Source organism: Crotalus tigris, unplaced genomic scaffold (genome assembly GCF_016545835.1).
Source record: "Crotalus tigris isolate CLP2741 ecotype Arizona unplaced genomic scaffold, ASM1654583v1 scf7180000017916.3911339, whole genome shotgun sequence".
Lineage (NCBI taxonomy): Eukaryota > Metazoa > Chordata > Lepidosauria > Squamata > Viperidae > Crotalus > Crotalus tigris.
Genome location: NW_024096718.1, coordinates 2,117,395 through 2,140,154, shown reverse-complemented (window position 1 = coordinate 2,140,154; position 22,760 = coordinate 2,117,395). Strand labels below are relative to the sequence as shown.

General features: G+C 37.9%; 1 protein-coding gene and 1 long non-coding RNA gene across 2 annotated transcripts; one reads left to right on the top strand and one right to left on the bottom strand.

Annotated features, from left to right (window-relative positions):
- The first annotated feature begins 99 nt into the window (after positions 1-99).
- RAB21 (RAB21, member RAS oncogene family) lies at positions 100-15,478 on the top strand. Its single transcript, XM_039344471.1, has 7 exons — positions 100-510; positions 5,147-5,206; positions 5,319-5,426; positions 8,222-8,285; positions 9,062-9,116; positions 10,250-10,338; positions 13,702-15,478. Exons 1-7 carry the CDS (start codon positions 322-324, stop codon positions 13,839-13,841), a joined length of 705 nt encoding a protein of 234 aa, XP_039200405.1. The 5' UTR covers positions 100-321; the 3' UTR covers positions 13,842-15,478.
- Positions 14,045-21,516, bottom strand: LOC120308427. Its single transcript, XR_005556847.1, has 2 exons — positions 20,124-21,516; positions 14,045-16,534 (listed from the first exon to the last, which is right to left on the bottom strand). It is a non-coding gene; the product is annotated as an uncharacterized LOC120308427 (long non-coding RNA).
- Positions 21,517-22,760: the final 1,244 nt, after the last annotated feature.

Genomic DNA, 22,760 nt, shown 5'->3' with positions numbered 1-22,760 from the left:
GAATGACGTAGGAGGAAGAAGACGCCATTAGAAAGGAGGCTGAGCGAGACGCCTCGGTGTGGGAGGAGGGTGGCTCGGGATTCTCTCTCTCTCTCTCTCTCTCTCTCTCTCTCTCTCTCTCCCTCCCCCTTTCGTCTCTCCTTCTCTGGTTTGCTTCCCCCTCGCAGTCATCTTTTTCGCGGCCTCCTCTCCTTTTTTTCTTCCCGCTCACTCCCCTTTTACGGTTATCTTGGACTCTGCTCAGCGCCCCGTATCAAAGCGGAGCGGGGTTCGGCGGTTTGCCGATGTGAGGCCGCGGGAGCGGCGGTCACTTCGCTGCGGATGGCGACGGCAGCGGCCACTTCTGGCGCGGGAGGCGGCGGCGGCGGCGCTGTCGCCGCTGCTGCTGCTGGCGGGCGAAGTTTCTCCTTCAAGGTGGTCCTGCTCGGGGAAGGCTGCGTGGGAAAGACTTCTCTGGTACTCCGTTACTGTGAGAACAAGTTCAATGACAAACATATCACCACTCTGCAGGTAGGCCCGGGAGGCAGCAGAAGGCCGCTCGCCGGCTTCGGCAGGGGTGAAATTCGGCTTACTTCTTAAGATGGGCTTGTTTCTCCTATCGCACTGAGTCCTTTTGAGGAGGGGGCGAGATTGGGCCCCCGAGCTGTTTTTTTTCCCACCTAACCTGAACAGCGAGAGAATGAAGCTTTTCGAGGTTTCCAGCCCGGACCGCGCACTCTTTAGAAAAGTAGCCATTAATGTTTATCAAATCCACCTTTTATTGGAGATAAATAAAAATGATTGTGTCAGACAACATGGAAACACAAAAGAGGTAGTACCGTAGAAGAGCTGAAAAAAATAGGTACCATCTGTTCTAGTTTAGAAATGCTGTAGTAAACTGGCTCTGCTATTTCTCTGGAATTTGAACACATTGGGTATTTTAATGTATGCATGAACCGAAGCCTACTCAATGTACTGTTTTTCACTCTCTAGTATTAAGTTTCATAAATATATCCCTGTGAATAGTTTTACTACTGTAGAAGCCCAAACTTGAGAAGGACAATATCATTAAAATAATTGTCCCATAGAGTTTTGCAAACTGATCTTTCTGAATCTATATAATTCTGTAATTAAGATAGAAATGATAGGTATTGAGAATAGAACTAAACTGAAGTGGTTGTGTGGCCTTCTTGCTGTGCAGAAATACAGTATTCAGTGAAATAGCAGGAAATAATAAAATGTTATGGTAATTGCAGAAATCTCTAGGCATCTTGATTTATTATAATTTTTTTCTTTCAAGAATTTCACATGATCATATATTCTGAATGAAAATAATTCTCATACCCTCTTTTTTTAAAAAAAGTTTATCCATTTACCTTCTGCTGACCTCTTTACGAATTAGTTAATAAATATTTGATTTATATATAGTAAAATCTTGAATGGTTCGGTAATTTGAAACTCTTGTTGCTACAGTTCATTTGCTTTGTGCATATTCTTTAGAGAATAGTGATGGAACATGTTGTCAAATCCAGTGTTCAGTCACATGCAGAGCTGAAATAGACTCTGAATAATTCAGATTATAGAAGGATATATTTGTAATGATGTCTGTCCAAGGATACAAATAAGACCACTGTTTAAAGCAGACATGTCAAACTCGCGACATCACGTGACGTCGTGCAACATATCGGAGCTTTTTCGCCATTGCCGGCAATGGAGTGGGCGTGGCTCCAGTATGATGAAACCAGCCAGCAGGCTGGCAGTTTGACACCCCTGGTTTAAAGGAAGCTTAGTTATTACTTATCACTTCCATAAGTAAACTTGATTAAGATTAACTTCCACTTTCATCTATTAGGGTCCATGTGATTCTTCAAAGTAATAGACTACTTCCATACCAAAATTCTGTGTTCTGTCTAAATGTCTGTTTAAGATGGCATTAAGGATAATTATACTGAGTTTATGAATTGCAATACAGTACAGCATTGCTGATCTTTTTGCTTTGTAAAACAAACATGCAAGAGAGAATATATTCCATCTTTGCAAGCCAAGCAATTATTTTCGGCTACAATACAGAAAAACATTATTCCCATTATACTGTTCATTGATAAATCACAAGTTTATTTTCTTACTAGTATATATAGAATATCAGTACTTTTTTAATACAAGGTTTAGACAAATCTGCTAGACTTGTTAGGTAGATTCTTGGGATTTCCCTTTTATCACTATTAGTTCAGTGAATAAAAAATTTGTGCACTTGGATGTTAAGATTGTTCTCTCTTGCAAATGACCACTATAATGGGAAGCATTGCAAACTAGCAGTCTGCAGCTAAGAATTAGGTACTGGAAGGCAATCCATGCTGGATATGATAGTTAAGGACTTTTTTCAAAATTAAGTGTCAGTTCACAATTGCTATTTGTAACTTCCTCTAAAGATTACATTTGTTGTTATTCAACTCTTTAACATCCTGCTCTTTCTCAAAGAAGCCCCAGGAGACTTACATAATTCTTTGTTTCCATTTCATACCAGTTTTATTGTAACACTCCTATAAGACAAGTTATGTCTTAAAGCAGTCAATTCTATTGTTTTTTTTAAAAAAACCACTGCAATATAATCTGAAATGCAGTTTCCTACAATTCTGTAAATCTAACTTGTTTCATACAGTGATTCATTAACCTGCTATGAAATTTGTTATGCAGATAGTGTTCAACTTACAACAGTTCATTTAGTGACTGTTTGAAGTTACAATGGCACTGTACAAATGACTGTTTTTCACACTTATAACTCTTGCAGCATCCCTATGGTCACATGATTAAAATTCAGATGTTTGACAACTGGTTCATGTTCATGATGTTGTGATCAGCTTTTGTGACTTTCTGACAAGCAAAGTCAATGGGGAAGCCAGATTCACCTAACAGCAGTGTTACTAACTTAACAACTGTAGTGATTCACTTAACAACTGGCAAGAAAGGTTGTAAAATAGGGCAAAATTCACCTAACTGTTTCATTTAGCAATAGAAATTTGGGGCTCATTTGTGATTATCAACTGAGGACTACCTATAATATGCTTAATATAAATTGAGAGTAAATAAATGAAAGGACCACTTTGATAAGATTCAATGTATTGGTGATTGAAACAAAGTTCATTTCTTAGATTTAACATGTTATTTTACATTCTTTGAAGTGCCATCCATCTAGAACATATTACAACAGATTTCTCTGAGTTGCTTTATTATAAACTGAAGACAGATAAAAAGTACATCTTTATTCATTTAAATGCCTCAGGCCAATGCTGGGTTGCAAGCATTTGTCTTCTGGTGTTAAAGTAAGAAAAGAGAACAGGAGGTTGGTAGATCTCATAATTAAATGTTTTTCAAACAGTCATTAACTTACAGTGTTACATGTCTGTTATCTGCCATTCATTTTATTGTTGGTTTGACATCAGTGTTGGGAAAGGCAGTGGGGTCTCATCGTTGAGGAAATAGCTTCATTCATGCTTCTTTCTGAAATAATATGAACCTTATCTTAATACTTTGTCCCAAATCAAGCTATTGTCTGATTAAATTGGATTTAATTAGGCAGCCAGTTTTTATATCTTACAAAATCTGGTTCAGAATGTTAAACTAATGAAACATTTTCCAGTTCTAAAATATTAATAGTTTATTCAAAGTTTGCTTTATTACTGCATAAACATGTATTTTGTATACATTAATGTGTGAAACTATATATTTTGCTGAATATAAAAATTTACTTCGATCATCAGCTGACTCAAGGTAGTATATCAAACCAGTTAAAACACAATGTAACAATAAAAGAACCAAAAATAATATGGTTGAGTTTACAGTGGGAATAAAAATATAAAGAAGCATCTGCCCATTTATGATGTGCAGAACTTTAGATATGATCTCCAAAATATTATTGCAAATAGAAACAGCAACACCTTAAAGCAGACATGTCAAACACAAGGCCCGGGGGCCGGATGCAGCCCGCGAAGTGGTTTCATGTGGCCCGCGAAGCCATCCTGGAAACAGTGAGGGAACAGTCCCCGCTGCCTTGGCCCTGGCCCAGGCTGGCCGGGAGCCAATGAACAATTTTGTGGTGGCCATCCATGCTGAAACGCATCCAGTCTTAGCTCCACAAGGCCATCTAGAAACAGTGAGGAGCCATCCTCTGCTGTGTCGGCCCCGCCCCTTGGGTGCATGCTGGGGAGGTATCACCCTTTGTGAGGAATGAAAAAATGGACCATGCCTTGGTGCTTGCCCCAGTCCCACCCCCTTCTGCCAGAGATCCTCAGATCTGTCCCACTCCTGCCCAGGCCCCACAGGCACCCTTGACACGAACGATGTAGAGCTGGCCATGCCCACCCAGTAGGCCATACCCACTCCATCCATGCCCACCCAGTAGGCCACACCCACCCGGCCCCCCGAGGGCAACCACAATGCTGATGCGGCCCTCAATGAAATTGAGTTTGATACCCCTGCCTTAAAGCAACTGCATCTTTTTGTGAGACTCGGAGCTTGAAGGCAATTGTGCAATATTAGAAAAGGGTGAGATGCTTTAAGATGCTGCAGGTAGTGTTTTACTTGTTTCCTTCATACTTCAAGGCATCTTTTGGAGTTTGAGTCCAATATGCAGCACTATCCTGTTCTTCACTGAAAGAAAGATTTTATTCACTAGCCTTTATTTCTTTTCCGTTATCTAAAATAAATACAAAATAGAGTTTGCAACACCATTACATGCATCACAGACAACAATAACTCTTCCGTTATTCTCTGAACTAATCAATACTTTTTCAAAAAACAGAAAATTTAATTGCCTACTTATTAATATTGTTCACCCCAGACCTTCATTTCAACAATGGCCTTTTATGTAAATAACATTGTGCAAAGTGAAGAAAAATAAAAAGTCATTAGTCAAAACTATAATATTGAAATAAATTGAAGGAATTGATAAATCTTATCAGTTAAGAGGAAAATATAAGTAACTAGTTTAACACCATTCAAATCTATTTTTTTATTCTTGCAAAACATATATTAGTCCTATTTTCATGTTAGTTAAAAGGATCTCAGGTACTTGTTTTGTTTTTATATTTACAAAACTCATTGAAATATATTATTTGTATGAATTGGTGAAATCTGGGTATTAATTTTATGGGTGTTTTTCCACTTGCAGGCATCTTTTCTAACCAAGAAGCTAAATATTGGAGGAAAGAGAGTAAACCTTGCAATATGGGTAAGTGGTATAATCATGTTGCTATGATACTGCATTTAAATATCAAACTTTACTTAGCAAAATAATTTACTTTGAATAGATTAAATGAGATCAGTATTTTTGTATCATGCAGGACACAGCTGGACAAGAAAGGTTTCATGCACTAGGTCCTATTTATTACAGAGACTCTAATGGAGCTATTTTAGTTTATGATATAACAGATGAAGATTCTTTTCAAAAGGTAACTATACCATTTCCCTGTAACAAATAAGCACACAGCAAGTACATTTTTTTTCCAAATTAAATTTCACTCTTATACTTTAGAAATAACTTGGTAGATAAACTTATCTTATTATACTGTGGGCTTGGGTTGAATAAACAGTGGTATCTAAATGGGCTTATACCCTGAAGGAATAGCATTAACTAGTGAAATAGTGCTCCTGGATTTCACTGCATGATTCTGAATGCAGTGCTGAAGGTTGCTGTCAACGCTGCTAATATTGAATATTCTTGCTTTGCAAAATATGTAGAACTGTCTGATACTTTTAGAGTTAATTCAGAGGAGAAGGGGAGAGGAGAGAAAAGGTTGCGGAAGGGAACGGAAGTGAATCTTTGCCCTCCAGGTTAATTGGAAGATGTGAATCATGACCCCAAAATAGGGGAGGGGAAATGCCTGGAATGTTATGTGCAAAGGAAGGGAAATTCAGATCTTGGCATTCTCCATGCCGTGCTGACACTTCGTAACACTAATAAAGGCTTTTTAGGTTAAAAAATGCCTGAAAGTTCTTTGAAGTGTTTCATTAATCAGACACATGACGTCATGCCAAGATCTTCAAACCTTTCAACCCTAACTGTTCCTAAAACAAACAAATAGGGAATACGCTGACAGAGATTCGCTGACAGAGATTCGGGGAAGATCTCATTATGGAGAAAGAAAGATTGCCTGAGGCCAGCCCCATAGCTGCAACAGCTTCCCGGGGGGGAGGGGGGAGCGACAGCCGGCAAGCTGGGGGAGAGAGAACTCTGGCAGATCTCCCAGCTGGAAGCAGAGACTTCAAAAGCACAATGGTGGACAGCTAACGAATCGCCTGTCACTCAAGGTTTGGGTGAGTCACTGGAAAGATTTCAAAACCCAGAGGTGAAAAGCAGAAATCAATTCCTGCAGAGAGAAGCCTACAGCTCTTACATTGCAGATGTCTCTGCCAGGAACTCCAGCCCTGAAGAGAGAGGGAATCCCAGTCTAAGGCCTCTGCAGCAATGGGGAGATTGGGTTCCCCAGCAGGTGGATGGTCCGCGACCTCTGAATTTGCCACAGCTAATAGAGGCCTTGCAACGGCTTGGGGTGGTACAGATGCCAGGAGATCAGCAGCTGGTGGGAGAATGACCATAGCGATGAGACTGGCCACAGCCCCCAAACGGGCAACCCCTAGGCATAAATCTGCAGCCAGGATGGGGCCAGCAGCGAGGAGATTGGCCACAGCCCCCAAACGTGCAACCCCTGTGCAGAAATCTGCAGCCAGGATGGGGCCAGCAGCAACAGCCACCGTGGGGGCCCCAACAGCCTATAATTGCACCACTTTTCAGAGCAACCTTCGATGGAGACCCAGAGAAGCTGGTTTTTTCCCTCAACCAAGTGCATTCTCATTTGAATTGCTGTGCCTATCTTTACCCGGACCTGGGGGCCATGGTCGATGTGATTGTGTCCAGCCTAGAGGGAGAAGCATCCGAATGGCTGAACAATTTATATAATGAGTAAGCCCCCGAATTGGAGGACCCCCACCTCTTCCTCCTAGGGCTGAGAGAAAGATTTGAGGACCCATCTATTGGTCTTAAAGCAAGAGAACAGATCCACAAAATTAAACAAGCCAGCAGGCCTGCCCTGGAATACGTGCGGGAATTTCGCAAGATAGCAGGTCGAATAGAGGGGTGGCGTGAACAATCCCTAATCCATCATTTCATTGAGGGATTAGACGATCACCTCTCTCAGGCCTGCATCTATCGAGCCGTATCTGATCAGCTGCAAGAATGGTACCAGGCAGCAGTGAAGCTAGACGTTCAGCTTGTCCGCTATAAGAATTCTCCCCCACCTGAATCCATTGAAGCTTGTTGAAACCTTATCGGGGCTCCACTTTAAGACCTCCCCCTAAGAAGGCACCCGGGCTCCTCATAGTTGTAGGACAGACCCACTATGAAATGAAACGTATTCTTGACTCTAGAATTTTTAAAGGGAAATTGCAGTACCTAGTACAATGGAAGGGATACCCGTTGTCTGAAGCCACGTGGGTGAAATCCAGTGAGGTGAAAGCTAACAGACTCGTCAAAAGGTTTCATGCGAAACACCCCAACAAACCAAGAAATAATTCCTGACATGCTCTTATTCACATACAGGAGCTATCCTTTTTGTAAGGGGGACCGGATGTCAATGCTGCTAATATTGAATATTCTTGCTTTGACAAAATATGCAGAACTGTCTAGTGCTTTTAGAGTTAATTCAGAGGAGAAGGGGAGAGGAGAGAAAAGGTTGCGGAAGGAAACAGAAGTGAATCTTTGCCCTCCAGGTTAATTGGAAGATGTGAATCATGACCCCAGAATAGGGGAGGGGAAATGCCTGGAATGATATGTGCAAAGGAAGGGAAATTCAGATCTTGGCATTCTCCATGCCGTGCTGACACTCCGTAACACTAATAAAGGCTTTTTAGGTTAAAAAATGCCTGAAAGTTCTTTGAAGTGTTTCATTAATCAGACACATAACAGTTGCATTGGAGAAAAGGTGCAAAGGAAATCCCATTTTGTAAATAAAGTAGGCCTATGTGTCGATAAATTGATCTAAAAGCATTTTTTAAATGTACAATCCAGAAGTAAGTTCCATTAAATTAAATTCAGTAGTATTTACTTTCAAGAAAGCAGTTATAGGATTGTACTTTCTGTGAAGACAATGAAAAGAGACTGGGATTTCTTACTAGAAAATTTTAAAATAACTTTTTTAAAAACTTAAAAATTATAATATTGAAATAAATTTTCTTGTCACTTTCATAGGTAAAAAACTGGGTAAAGGAATTAAGAAAAATGTTGGGAAATGAAATTTGCCTATGCATAGTTGGTAAGATTTGGGTTTTTACATCGTATTAAATGACTAAGAAATCTTGTTCAATTTTAGAGAAATTTTGCATTTAGGTAATTGCATAAAATCTATAATTGCTTTTTTAAAACCCTTTTAATTTTGGTACTGGTTGGCTTCAGTAAGAAAAATAATATTTGAGGATTGTAAAAGGAAAAAGAAGGAAAAAATAGAAAGCAGAAGGCCAGTAGCAAGAATGTGAGAAAGTTTTCTTGAGAAATTTCTGAATGTGTTTTAATTCTTATTAGAGCCCATGTAGTTCTAGACAAGATAGTCTTTTTGAACAAATTAGTATAAAACTGCTTTAGAAACAAGATCAGAACTATACAAATTACTTGCCATTTTGGGAAGTGCTTTGGGATCTCAAATTAAGTTTAGCTGCAACTTATCTGTTTGAAATAACCACAGCTTCCTATGTAATTACACAAGTAAACATGTTTTTTAGAGATTAGCCAAAGATTTCAGGATGGACCAGGATTCTATCATGCGCTTTAATATTTTCATGGTAAAGAATTACAAAAAATGTCTGAGCATGTTGTTCTGTATTCTTGCTGCTTAATTCATAGTCTTGACAATGTGAAGTTGACTTTGATCATTAATTCTGGATACCTTAATGCATGTAGATGTAGAAAAGTAAATGCTGCTCATGCCTAGAAACAATGAAGACTAGAAGCCAGTTAGAAAGATATTGTTGATGTTGAATAGATTGTATCTTTCTGATTTATTTTGGATATTAAGGAAATCTGAATTCTTGACAGGTAACAAGATAGATTTGGAGAAGGAAAGACATGTGTCTATTCAAGAAGCAGAATCGTAAGTTTTTGACTGTTAATTTCAATACTACATTAAAGATGCCATCACTTATATAGAGCATACAGGTAATCTTCATTTAGCAACTGCTTGGACAGCAACCGATTGCAGTTGCAACAATCTCTTTCACATGTGTATCATACACAGTCAGTAACCTGTTGCCCCGTGCCTGAAAGCACATTTCTTTCACTGAATATTCCCCATTGAGTGCCTGCTGACTGTCTTATAGTCCCTTCCTCACCAAAGAATATAAATACAAGCATCAGTTCTGCTAATTACCCCAGCGCTGGAGTGACTATTTAAAAGGATCCCAGAGTGGGTGAAAAGGCTATAAGAATTGTCCTTTTCTCCAGGTTCTTCATGAGTTGAGTTCTGGAAATCTTCCCTACTGTTCGGCCTTATCTGGCTGTTTGTGCTTGTATCCTTCGGACAATAGATGCATCTCGTTTATTTTGGCCATGTCATGTGGGGAAATTCACTTATGTTAGGAACAGTTAGCAGTAAAAAGGAAGTCAATCCAAAGAACAGGATGGCTGGACACCATCAAAGCTGACAGAGTCAGAGCATAGAACAATTCAAAGTAGTGCAAGATTGGCAGATGTAGGGAGACCTGGCTCATAGAATTGCCAAGATTTGGACATAACTGAATGGATAACATCATCAACATCATTATCCTTCTCTTCCTCCTTCTGACACTGTAAAGCAAAGGAGAGGAAAGTGAAGTAAACTTGTAAGGCCAATCATGATCATATGATTTTTCACTTAGTGACTGCTTTGCTTAACAATGAGTTGCCAGTCCCAATTAAGTTTGCTAAATTAGGGCTGCCTGTATACACATTTAAATTAGGAAGTATTAAAACATTCTATGCAATTAGTGTAACTTAAAATCTACCTTTTCTGCCTCAGTTCTGCTGTCACTTAATGTTATTTTCCTAGCTAATTTTAAAGATCCAAATATTTTATTACGATCAATGACCAGATGTAACTATGATTCAGTCACAATATTACAGGGAGGAAAAGGCAATGGGATATTTTTTCTGTGCGTTAAATGTATTCAAATTTACATGGTCTGTATAATTTGCTTATAACAAAAAATGCATGCAATTTTCAGTCATAAGATAAGTTTTTTCTTGCAGATATGCAGAATCAGTGGGAGCAAAACACTATCACACATCTGCCAAACAGAACAAAGGAATAGAAGAACTCTTTCTTGATCTGTGTAAACGTAGGTTTGTCTAACATATGGGTTGATGTTTCTGTTATGAAAGCTAATGCCTCCTCAATGATGAGCTATTGTTTTATAGCCAGTTTCATTTGCGCTAGATTTAAGCTATGTAAGACAATTTGCATTATGAATTTATAATTTTTTATTTAACATTCTTAACATAAACAATTAACAAAACAATCTTTAAACTTAAGGAAAAAAATGAATAGAAACCAAAACTCAAAGAGAAAAAATAGGAAAGAAACAACATCCAAACTAAGAATGAAAAGAAAAAAAAACCTTATATTTTATACTTAACAATAGTCACTCATTACTAATAAATGCACTATTGTAAATACACTACAAAACATTATCATAAAATATCACAAACTCTCTGCCATAGTAAACACATATTGTTACATCCTTTGGTTAGTAAAAAATATTGCCTTTTCCAAACAGACAGATCACACATTTCTGACAACCATTCCTTAACATTTGGAATAATACCACATGTCCAGTTTGCCAATAAGATACTTTTAGCCATTTCCCATTCTTGATATAACCATAATTCCTGATCATTAATCAAATTCCAAAGCCTTGGTATATAATTCAACATCACACTTACCTTTAACATCTAAAATTTTTCCCTACCTATACATTATCCCAATAAGATATCAAATTATCACATGACCATGTGATATAGAAGTTTTTCATATTAAAATTATGTAATTTTAGTTAAGCACAATAGTGCAGAATCTCCTGTCCACATTAGTATTCTGACATCACACAGTGGTTATTATGCAGCTCTGAATATTTTCATATAGTCGGATGTCATTGAATGTTAAAATGTTATTACTATTTAAAATTGAGCTACAACATTTATAAACTATTTAACTTAAAATACACACACACACGCACACAAAATATTTTAAGGACATAGCAGTTCTCAACCTTTTGAATGCCGTGACCCCCAACCGGTCATAAGTCGAAGACTACTCAACCGGTCGTAAGTCGAGGACTACTCAACTGGTGCAGCACCGTTTGCAGAATGGGACTTTTGAAAGCCAATAGAATTAGACTCTATTCAAGAGAGTCTATTCTATTGACTTTCAAAAGCCAATAGAATAAAAGGGAGTAGCACAGCTAAGGAAAAGGGGGGGAAAAATGGCGGACTGCGTTTGGCGACCCCCGTGAAATGGTCGTTTGACCCCAAATGGGGTCCCGACCCACAGGTTGAGAACCACTTACATAACTAGTTCCTTGTTGAATATTTCTATCTTCAGCAAAATGCATGTGCATTGTTAAGATTTTGGAGGTACTGTATACTAATATCATTGGTAATGCTATTTTGACTTACTAAGAATTTCATACAGAATTATAAAATAATGTAGCTAAGTTTTTTAGACCAGAACAATGTATAGAGGGAGCTACTGTGTTTCCCTGAAAATAAGACCGTCTTATATTTTTTTTGCCTCCAAAAGAGGCACCGGGTCTTATTTCTGGGGGGTGTCTTTTCCATGGTCTCATTTCGCGATGGCGGTACCAGCTAGGCAGCCCATTTCTTCTGCAGCCGAAGGAAATGCCTCGAGCTGAGAATGGAGCTCTGGATTGATGTGCGCGGCGCCTTTTGGCCTGCATTTCGCCATCAGAGGCCTTCCGGAAAGGCCTCTGCAGCTGAGAACCGAGCTATGGATTGAATCTAGTTCTGTTCTCGGCTGTAGAGGCCTTTCCGGAAAGCCTCTGATGGCAAAATACAGGCTGGGGGGAGCCGCAGGAGAAGTGGGCCGGCAAAGAGAGGCAAGTGTCAATTCATGGGAGGCCTGGCTGCAATGGTAAGCGGGTGCAGGGCATGTGGGGCAGCTCCACCCCCCTCCACCCCCCAGCTTGATTTTTTGGCATATGCCTCACCCAAAAACTAGGGCTTATTTTGGGGGTAGGGCTTATATTAGCCCCCCAATCAAGCTAGGGCTTATTTTCGGGGTAGGGCTTTCAGGGGAACACTTTAGTATTTTGTTTTGCAACCTGTCATCATTTTGTTTACTATTTCTGCTCCTGTATTTAAGTCAGTTAGGGCAGTACGTTTGGTAGCTACTAAGGTAGGTACTTAGGGGCTTATCAGTAGTTGGAGGTATTCCAATGTCTGTTCCTGTTCAAGATTATATTTATAAGATTAATGATCTTATCCCAGTGGCATAATTTTCCTATTTTTGTCTTTGTTTTCTGCAATAATACAGGATGAGGAGGATAGTAGATTGAGCAGTAATTGTGAGAAAGACAATTGTAGATCAGAAATGGCACTGCTTATTAAAGCTCATAATTTGTAGCATGAAGCCATGCTTCCAGTAGTATGTACTTTGATTCCTGGCTGCTAGATCCATCCTGGAACATGTGTTGGATAATATAGAGAGAGGCAGGAATCGCAGGTCTGCTAAAAGATGAACAAATAATATAAGCCTAACTTGCTAAATTGGTGCTTGGCAAGTGTGATATTCTTTAAGATATAGCCTCTTAATTCCATACGAGAAGAAGGTGATCCAATTTCTGCTTATTTCTACTGAAAGGTTAAACTTAATGCCTGATATATAAAAATAAGACAGAAAAAAAATACATATGATAAGTAATGTGGGGCTTCAAAATACAGTTCTACAGAAGTTAAATCTTGTTAAATAATTGGATGAATGTGCATATAAATTCACATCTTAAAAGTGTTATAACTGACAGGTAGCCTTTGTAACAAAAAGCATTTCAAAAGAATGGCAAGGATGAGATACTGGCAATGCTGATATTTAAATTATAATACAGTTTATGGACTAGAAGGAAAAGGATTTCCTTCTGATCTGCTTTCAGATTCCTGAATTGAAGTCATAATCATAGGTCCTGCAGTTGTTCGTTCTTATTTTACAGTAACCATATAGGAAGATGTGCCAGGGAAATTGAAGACTATTGCTTATTACTAATACCGTGCATGCAATTTATTAGCCGCATCAGAGTTCAAAAATACAGAAAAATGGTAGTACCTGTCAGCTAATGGGCTGCTGTAGAATAATCTGGGATGGTAATAACTGAAATAGAATGATTACAATCTGAAAAGTGATAACCTCTCTGTAACTGTGACATATTCAAATTGATTTGGATAATTATCTTTGCTATCGTATTTGATTCTTTGGAGACAATTTGCCTCTAATTTTAGTTGTTAGTAATACACATAGGTTTCAGATAATATTGGGTATTTAAATTAGGTTCTGATTGTAAATTAACTTATAAGTAGTATGTGTATTTAAATAATTTTTTTACAAAACTTGCATATGTTACATTTGTATAAATACAATTTGCTTTTTTGTTCAATGATTAGAAATTCTCTAATACAATATTTTTGTATTGTAGGAATGATAGAAACTGTGCAAGTTGATGAGAGAGCACGAGGCAATGGTTCTAGTCAATCAGGAGTTGCAAGGCGGGGAGTACAAATAATTGATGATGAGCCAGCAGCTCAGAGTAGTGGAGGTTGCTGCTCCTCTGGATAATTGTACAAGAGACTGTGCTTCTTGCCCTTTAGTGAAGACTGCCACATTCAGAGTCTCATTCTTTATCAGTGGGGAATTGGAATTAACAGTATTTAAAATCACTTGTAACAATTCAATTCAATACCATTAAGTGCTAAACTAGCAGAGCCAGAGAATTGGCATTTTCTACAATGATTAACAAAGCAAACCAATGGCCTTTTTACATATTTCTTTAATAATGAATAATATTGCATGTGAGAAAGACTTATGGCTTCATTTATATTTTAAATGAGATCATTATTTAATAACTTATACACCTTATTGGAATTAGACATTTTTTGCAGCCCTTTGTATTTTGTGGTAGATCAAGTTGTATTTCTTCACAATTGCAAATCCATTTCTTTTTAATTAGCAGATACCTGGATACTATTTTTGCAGGGGTACCATTGATATATAACTGCTTGACTACTTTGATATATTCATCCTGTACTCCATGCTGGTAAAATAAATGGTAAATCACACATTAAATATTTTATCTGCTTTTATAAATGCAGGTGCAGAAATATGTACACAAGTCTTGTCAGTAATTGTGAGGTGAAAAAATGGTGGAAAGATACAAGTTCTATTACTTACTGCTGACTTTCTCTTTGTTAGATTATGATAATTATTTTTTGTTGGTCTAAACTTTACATACGTTTCTGAATATTTTTCTAGCAATTATTGATCTATAACACTCTTAAGTCCCAAAAAATCTAGTTGGAATGTTGTGAACTGTTACGTTTATTTTTATTAATACAGTTTGAAATGGATAAATACTGCTTATAACACACAGAAATTATAACTGTGAATTGGCCTTTTCTATTTGATCATCTCTAAGAAAGACCTGCTCATAAAACTTCATTTGTCTTTATAGTCTTGCTTCCATTTATATATAGTGTTAAAAACGGAAATTAAAATAATTTAGCTGCAACACATAAAAATCCATTAAAAATGGATAGGAATTATTAAACTTCAATCAGCTTTGTTTAAATCCACCTTTTGAGAGCTTCTAATTATCAAGTATGTCTAAGGTATTTTCCAAAAAAAACAAATACAGATAACATACTTGAAAGTGTTTTTGTTTCAAAATTATATTACATAAAATATGATATTGTTGAATTCCTAAAGGAAATTCCACATGGTTATATAATAAATGAGAGTATTTTAGCATGGAATATACATGATTTTGCTTTTAGAATTTTATTGTTTGATTCTAACTTCACTTCAGATGGCTTGAATTTTCAGTACTATGATGAATATAATGAACATGCAAGCTCAAACACAGAACACTGCAAATTGGATACACATCCCATAAGGGTCACCTTCCAGATACTGACACAGAACCTTTGAGAGTGGCGTTTTAGAAGACTGCATGCATTTATAATACTATTAAAGTTGATGTATGAAAATCAGTGGAAGTTAACAGGAGGAAATTAACTGTCACACATGGCCATAAACTGGGTAATATATACGTTATACTCTACCTTAACCCCGATTGAAACTGTAAATTAAATGATTTGTTAAAATACATATGTTCAAGTAGCTTGGTTACTGTGACTTCTATCATGTGCTGCTGTAAGCTACCCTATATTCATTAAATATTCATATTTAGTATCTTTTTACAGCTATTTGTCTGAACTGTGTTTGATATAGACAGTTATGAGTATCTGTTCAAAGGCAAAAATGATACCTCTGCTGATTTTAGAAAAGGTTTCATCTTTCATCTTCACTACTATAAAAACAATCCTTGGTTTTTGTCCTTTTTTTTCTCCTTCTCATCTGATATGCTCTTGGAATGTGCCTTGCTGCATTATTGTAAAATACAAATAGGATATTGGATGATTTAGAGCAGGGCTTTTCAATTGGTGGTACGTGTACCACTGGTGGTACTTTGGCACCTGGCAGGTGGTACGTGACCTAGACAAGTGTAGTGGGGGGATGAACTGAAGTGATGGCAGTGCCGCCCAGGCCTGGGAGAGAGTCAGCTGGGGCTCTGCTGAGGGCCCAGGATCAGTGCATGTGGCTCCAGCTGATTAGTGCTTCTGGTCTTTTGGGGTGGTAGGCAGCCACACGCAGTCTTCGGGTGGAGAGTCAGCTGGAACTGGGGCTCTGCTGAGGGTCCTGGATTGGTGCATGCAGCTGCAACTGATTGGTGCTTCTGGCAGCCTCTGTTATCACAGGGAGCAGCAGACAGGCCTTGAGGTGAGAGTCAGCTGAGCTGCAGAGCTGCTGGGGCTTGGCAGAGGCCCAGGATTGGCACACAGAGCTCCAATTGAGCAGCAATATGTGCAACGGCCAGCCGGGGAGCGGGTGACTACATGCGGGAGTGAGACGGGTAGCGACCAATGCTGCAGCTCTCCCTGAGTCCCAGACAGTGGCGCACCCAGAAGAGAAGAGGAGGAAAGGGGGGGGGGGAGAGGAGAGGATATAAAAGGAGATTTTGGCAGGAGAGGAAGAGAAAAAAAGATGGGGAAAGAGAGATAGAAGAGAGGCTTCTGTGAGACAAGCAGAGGGATCAAATGAAGAAGTAGAGGCTGTGGAAAGAGCCCAGTAGACAGTAAGGAGAAAGGGAGAGGGAGAAGAGAGGCTTCTGTGAGACAAGCAGTGAGGAGAGAGAGAGAGAAGAGGAGAGGCTTCTGTGAGACAAGCAGAGGGATCAAGTAAAGGAGCAGAGGCTGTGGAAGGACCCAGGACGCAGTGAGGAGAAAGGAGAAGAACAGAGTAAGAATGGTCAACCAGCCACCTGACCACCAAGGTAGTGATGCATATTAATAAATATGGATAAATTCATCATTCGTTTGTCAGTGCAAAGAGAAAGTGATTCAGCAAAGGAACCACCACCAAAATTAAAACCGGTACTTTTTTCCTTTTTTTCTTTTGGCCATCAAGTTTTTGACACCCTGCTAAGCACTGATGGTACTTGAATATTGTCATGACCTAAAAGTGGTACAATCTGAAAAGGTTGAAAAGCACTGATTTAGAGAGCACCCACATTCAAAATTCTTAAGTGAGCAGGATATTGCTGAAATTTGAGGATAGTTCCATATTAAAATTGATACCCTTATTCTAGACAGGAACATAACTTACGTAATGAAAATAGTCTGATTGTACTTTTAAGCTGCTTAATTCATATTCCTCCTTATTTTATACATGTAATAATGTTTTTCTATTAAAAACACTTTATAGAAAGCTTTATAGAAATTGAGAGACAAAAAGTGAAAATGGGCATTTTCCCAATTAATATTTGTAAGGAGGTAGATACTGCTTACCAATAGAAGCAAACTGCAAGTTGACTTCTTAGAATCTTACCGTGGAATCATCGTTGAAAATTAATCTACTTTGCACTCATGACATAATTGCATGTTTTTTATTTATTCAATTTCTATTTCATAGTGGCCATTTACACATGTGTTTGAAATATTTAACTTTTTAAGGATATGATTCTCTTTTTACCTTTAAATTCATGGTCCCTTATTTATGTTTCTGATATATGTGTAAGTTGGAAGACTAATGGAAGTATTTTGTATATTAGTAAACAGATTTTACTGGTATGTTAACTTTATCAATGTTTTCATAATTTGTGTAGTGGATGCTGTAGTCTTGAAACAGAAAATACACCCTCTTTGAGTTTTGCAGTTTTAGATATCAGGATATAGTAAAAATCATTTATCTAAAAGTAGGTGAACAACCACACATGACATGTTACACCATGTCATCTATTTAACAAAAAGAAAGCCAAAATGAAGAGGGCATATGTGAAAAGCTAAGTGCACCATGATTGCAGAACCACTTTTAGCAGCAATAACTTGAAGTAATTTTTTTCTCTATGTCTCTCACATCTTTGTGGAGGAATTTTGGCCCAATCTTCTATACAACATTGCTACAGTTCATCGAAATTTGTGGCCATTTGTTTATGCATAGCTCTCTTGAGGTTCCATCACAGCATTTCAATCAGGTTGAGGTCTGGACTTTGAGCCATTGCAACACATTGATTCTTTTCTTTTTAGGCTATTTTGTTGTAGATTTGCTGGTATGCTTGGAATCATTGTCCTGCTGCATGACCCAATGTCAGCCAAGTTTTAGCTGTTAGGCAGATGGCCTCACATTTGACTCTAGAATACTTTGGTATACAGAGGATTTCATGGTCGATTCAATAACCATGAGGTGCCCAGATCTTGTGACTGCAAAACAAGTCCAAATCATCAACCCTCCACCACTGTTTTTGACAGTTGGTATGAGATGTTTGTGCTGATATGTTGTGTTTGTTTTTTTCCAAACGTGGCATTGTGCATTATGGTCAAATATCACCACATTGGTCTCATCTGTTCAAAGGACAGTGTTCCAGAGGTCTTGTGATTTGTTCAGATGCAGCTTTGCAAAACTAAGCCCCGCTGTCATGTTCTTTTTAGAGAGAGGCGGCTTTCTCCTGGCAACCCTTCCAAACAAATAATACTTGTTTAGTCGTTTTCTAATTGTACTGTCATGAACTTCAACATTTAACATGCTAACTGAGGCCTGTAGAATCAGATGTAACTTTTTTTTTGCAGTTTCTCTGAGCATTGCACAGTTTGATCTTGGGGTGTATTTGCTGGGACATTCACTCCTGGGAAGATTGGCAACTGTCTTGAATGTTTTCCACTTGTGAATAATCTTCCTCACTGTAGAATGATGGACTTTAAATTGCTTGGAAATGGCCTTATAACCCTTCCCAGATTGATAAGCAGCAACAATTGCTTCTCTAACATTGCTGCTGTCTTTCTTATTTGGCATTGTATTAACCCAAACCACAATGCTGGAGATCAGCAAACTCCTAAAATTTTGGGTTTTATAGGCGTACTCGCACTTGCTGATGATCAGTTGATCAAGGGCACTTGATTAGCAACATGTGGCTGCTACATAGTTTCTTCATATCTATGGAAGCAGTAAGGTTGCACTCAATTTTTCACACATGGCTTTTCCAGTCTGGCTTTCTTTTTGTAAAATAAATTATGATATGGTGTAATATGTCATATGTTGTTGTTCATCTGAGGTTGTATTTACCTACTTTTAAGAACTGCTAAGTACCAGACGATTTTCACTATGTTCTGATATATAAAACCATAGAACTCCAAGAGGGTATACTTTTTTCACATGGCTATTATGGAATATTTTTGAAGTAAGTTCAATTCATTCAATGTATTGTATTTCCAAGAAGCAGAAAACACTAAGAATTATAACTCTTCATGTAAACTATGGAAGAGAGTAGTTAAGAGACCAGGGTAGAATGACTTACTATCTGTTCTTTAACAGATTGTGGTTCATGAGTAATAGAAAAACTGCCACTTCTGCCTTCCAGCATCTGTGACCAAAGTTGGTTATTTTGTTCCATGTAACAGTCCTAATACAGGCAGCCCTCAATTTATTATCGTAATTGAGTCTGGAATTAGATTTGCAAGTAATTGTGGTTGTTAAATGGGTCATCGTTTGACCAGACCTGACTTTACATTTTTTTGTGGCCGGTAAGCAAACATTAAATGAACCATTATATCCAAGCAGCAAAATCTGGAAACTGGCAAAAAAAGTAAAATATGGTCATGTGAATGGGGCATTGGCTGTAAAGGTGAGCAGTTAGAGTTAGAGTGCAGTACTGCAGGCCACTTTAGTTGACTGTGTTCAGCAGGTCAGCAGTTCAAATCTCACCGGCTCAAGGTTGACTCAGCCTTCCATCCTTCCAGGGTAGGTATAATGAGGACCCAGATTGTTGGGGGCAATGTAAATATATATATACATTGCTTACTGGTGTACACCGCTTAGAGAGTGCTTGCACTTAAAGCGATATATAAGTCTCATAAATAAATAAATAATAAATAAAGTGCCCAAAGTGCAATCATGTGACCATGATAAAGTAGGTGGCCATCATAACTTCAAAAAAAATCGGATCATAAGTACCTTTCATGGGCCTTTCCTAAGTTCAAAGGGTCACACCTTTCGGTGTAAGTCAAGGACTGCCTGTAAAATTTTGCTTTTAAAGTATTAGTTCATAATGCAGAACTGCTAGTTGGTCCAATACAGTTTTAGATATTTTAGTTACTAATCCATTATTGGGAACAATTTTTGTATAATATTGAGCACATATTTTAAAAACAGTGAAACATTCAATTTATTTAAGATAAGCTTCATTTCATAAGTAATTTTAGTTAGATTATCAACATTATTAATAAAAAGATGGATGGATAGATATATAGATGTATAGTATATACCATTCCTTCCCCAGCTCCTGCTTACCTAGCAGTTCAAAAGCATGCAAATGTGAGTAGATAAATAGATACCACTTAGTTGCGAAGGTAACAGTGTTATGTGCACTTTGGTGTATAGACATGCTGGCCACTGAAGCATCTTCGGACAACGTTGGTTCTCTCAGTTAAGAAACAGATGAGTACCACCTCCTAGAGTTGGACATGAACGGACAGGGGAAACATTTACATTTAATTGTATAGTTAGATTATTATGATTGAGTGTGAATTTCATTGTCGCTTATATTAATTAATACAGTATATTTCAGTATACTGTACCAACAAAATACACATTTTATTTCCAAAATGTTTTTGGAACACAGACATATCCTTCAAGCATTTATTGAAAATAAGAATAAAGAGTAGGCACCATAAGCACGCTTTTGCTTTCTTGCCCCCCAATCTTCCAAGACAATGGCAGAGAGTATTCCTAACAATAAGTAGGAAATAAATTCATAATTAATAGGTGTGCCACACTCCAGGAGCTATTTTGTAACTATCCATGGAATGTCAACTTTTCAAAAGTACTTACAGATCTGAAAGTTTGATGATCATGGGAATAAAATATTTTTGATGGCACTGAAGATGATGCTAAGCAAAGCCAAACATATTATATTATGGTACAGCACGTTCTATCAGTTCAACTGCTATAATAGCCTTTCAGTGATCTTATTTTATATATTTTTATTTTACTGCCAAAATAAAGGAAAAATGCAGTTCCTAAACAGTAACTTCATTCATACCAGAAAACCCAACAATTCACATTTTGATTTAGCAAGAAAAACTTAATTAGATTCAAAATCAGTCAACAATAAACTTAAGCAAGGTGGTCTATAAATCTATTAACAGATGCATTGTTAATTCATTATAGAAGGAAGACTGTTAGCCTATGATATTGGGTGGCATATAAATTTTATTAATAAATAATATTAATAAATAAATATCAAAAATCAGTCTGGTTGCATTTTTTCAGGTTTAAAATATAGATTTTCATGACCTAGAGCTTACCTTGATGCATGAAGTAGCTAAACTGACGTAGAACTTAAATTGGGATGAGGTGGTAAAATGGAGAGGAAAATACTGTAAGTTATGAAGATGCAAGTTAATGTGAAACATATCAAATACTTCAGTGAATAGTAATATGTCAACCACTCCTTTTGTTTGTTCAGATTGTGAATGGTTGAAATCTGATGTATGCGAGTTCAGGAGTCTCAATTGTGCTGCTGACTTTTCTGAAGCAGTCTTATACATCCATAGAATAGTTTTATGGTGAGCTTTTTTAAAATTTTTTATTCATAATACAATTAAAACAAAAATGGACAAACATGACATTCCAGAATGAATTTTCCTAACAGTTTGTTTCTCATGGTACAAAAACTTAATACATCATTCTTAACCTCTGTATAAGCCTCATCCTTCTATACTCGGGTAGGCAACCCAAAACACTTAAAGAGCCACTTGGACCCGTTTCCCACCAAAAACAAAACACTGGGAGTCGCAAAACCGTTTTGATATCTAAAATGAAGATAACACTGCATATATCCTTTTTTACCTTTATTATAGGTGTGTGTGTGTTTGTGTGTGTATGTATGTGTGTGTGTGTGTATGTATATGTATGTATGTATGTATGTATATATATATATATATATACACACACACACACACACACATACATACACACACAGGTAAAAAAGGATATATGCAGTGTTATCTTCATTTTAGATGTCAAAAGGGTCTCTCTCTCTCTCTCTCTGTCTCTCTCCCTCCCTCCCTCTCTATCTGCCCTTGGTCTGCCTGCCACTCTTCCCCCGCTCTCTTTCTTTCTCTCTCTCTTTCCTCTCTCTCTCTCTCCCCCTCTCTTTCTCTCTCTCTCTTTCTCCCCCCCCCTCTCCTATCTGCTGCTCACCTGACAAGCTTCAAGCTGTTGTCCAACAAGATAAGGGGTAGACAACCTCGTCTCTTTTATGACTCATGGACTTCAACTCCCGGAATTCCTGAGTCAGCCTAGCTAGGCTAGCTAGCTCTCTCCTGCCCTTCTTGCTTCCTGCAGAGACGCAGCAAAGGGAGGAGCTCTGCCCAGTAAGCTTTTCAGCTCCTTGGAAAACACTGTGAGTCCACTCTCTTTTACATACACACACACACAAAAACACAAAACACACAAACACAGAGAGAGAGAAGCAGGGAAGCGCAATTCCTCTCTCTGTCTCTGTCTCTCTCTGCAAAGGCAGAGGAGGCTGGGAGCCGCAGGGGAAGGCTCAAAGAGCCGCATGCGGCTCCGGAGCCGTAGGTTGCCGACCTGTGCTCTATACAATACAATTATATATATAATTATATGTACAGTTATATATATCTTTTAATTCTAAAATTAACTTGAAGTCCGAGCAGTTCTCCTTAATTCATACCAACGGTAAAATTTGTCCCAGATTTCGAAATATTCGTGTTCTGTCTTGTCTTTCATAATCATTGTAAGCCTGTCCATCTCAGCACATGATAAAATTTTATGCAGGATCTCTTCTTCTGTTGGAGTTCCCTTATTCCTCCAGTTTTGAGCAAAAACCAGTCTGGAAGCCGTTAAAATGTGTAACATTAAATAAAGTACGCCTTTGTCATGCTTTTGTGTAGTTAAACC

What these genes read in the sequence shown, in the direction of transcription:
- RAB21 (XM_039344471.1), top strand. Translation starts at nt 322, where the DNA reads ATGGCGACGGCAGCGGCCACTTCTGGCGCGGGAGGCGGCGGCGGCGGC. An exon ending in AACATATCACCACTCTGCAG is followed by an intron (nt 511 to 5,146) that starts GTAGGCCCGGGA and finishes TTCCACTTGCAG; the next exon opens with GCATCTTTTCTAACCAAGAA. An exon ending in ATGAAGATTCTTTTCAAAAG is followed by an intron (nt 5,427 to 8,221) that starts GTAACTATACCA and finishes TCACTTTCATAG; the next exon opens with GTAAAAAACTGGGTAAAGGA.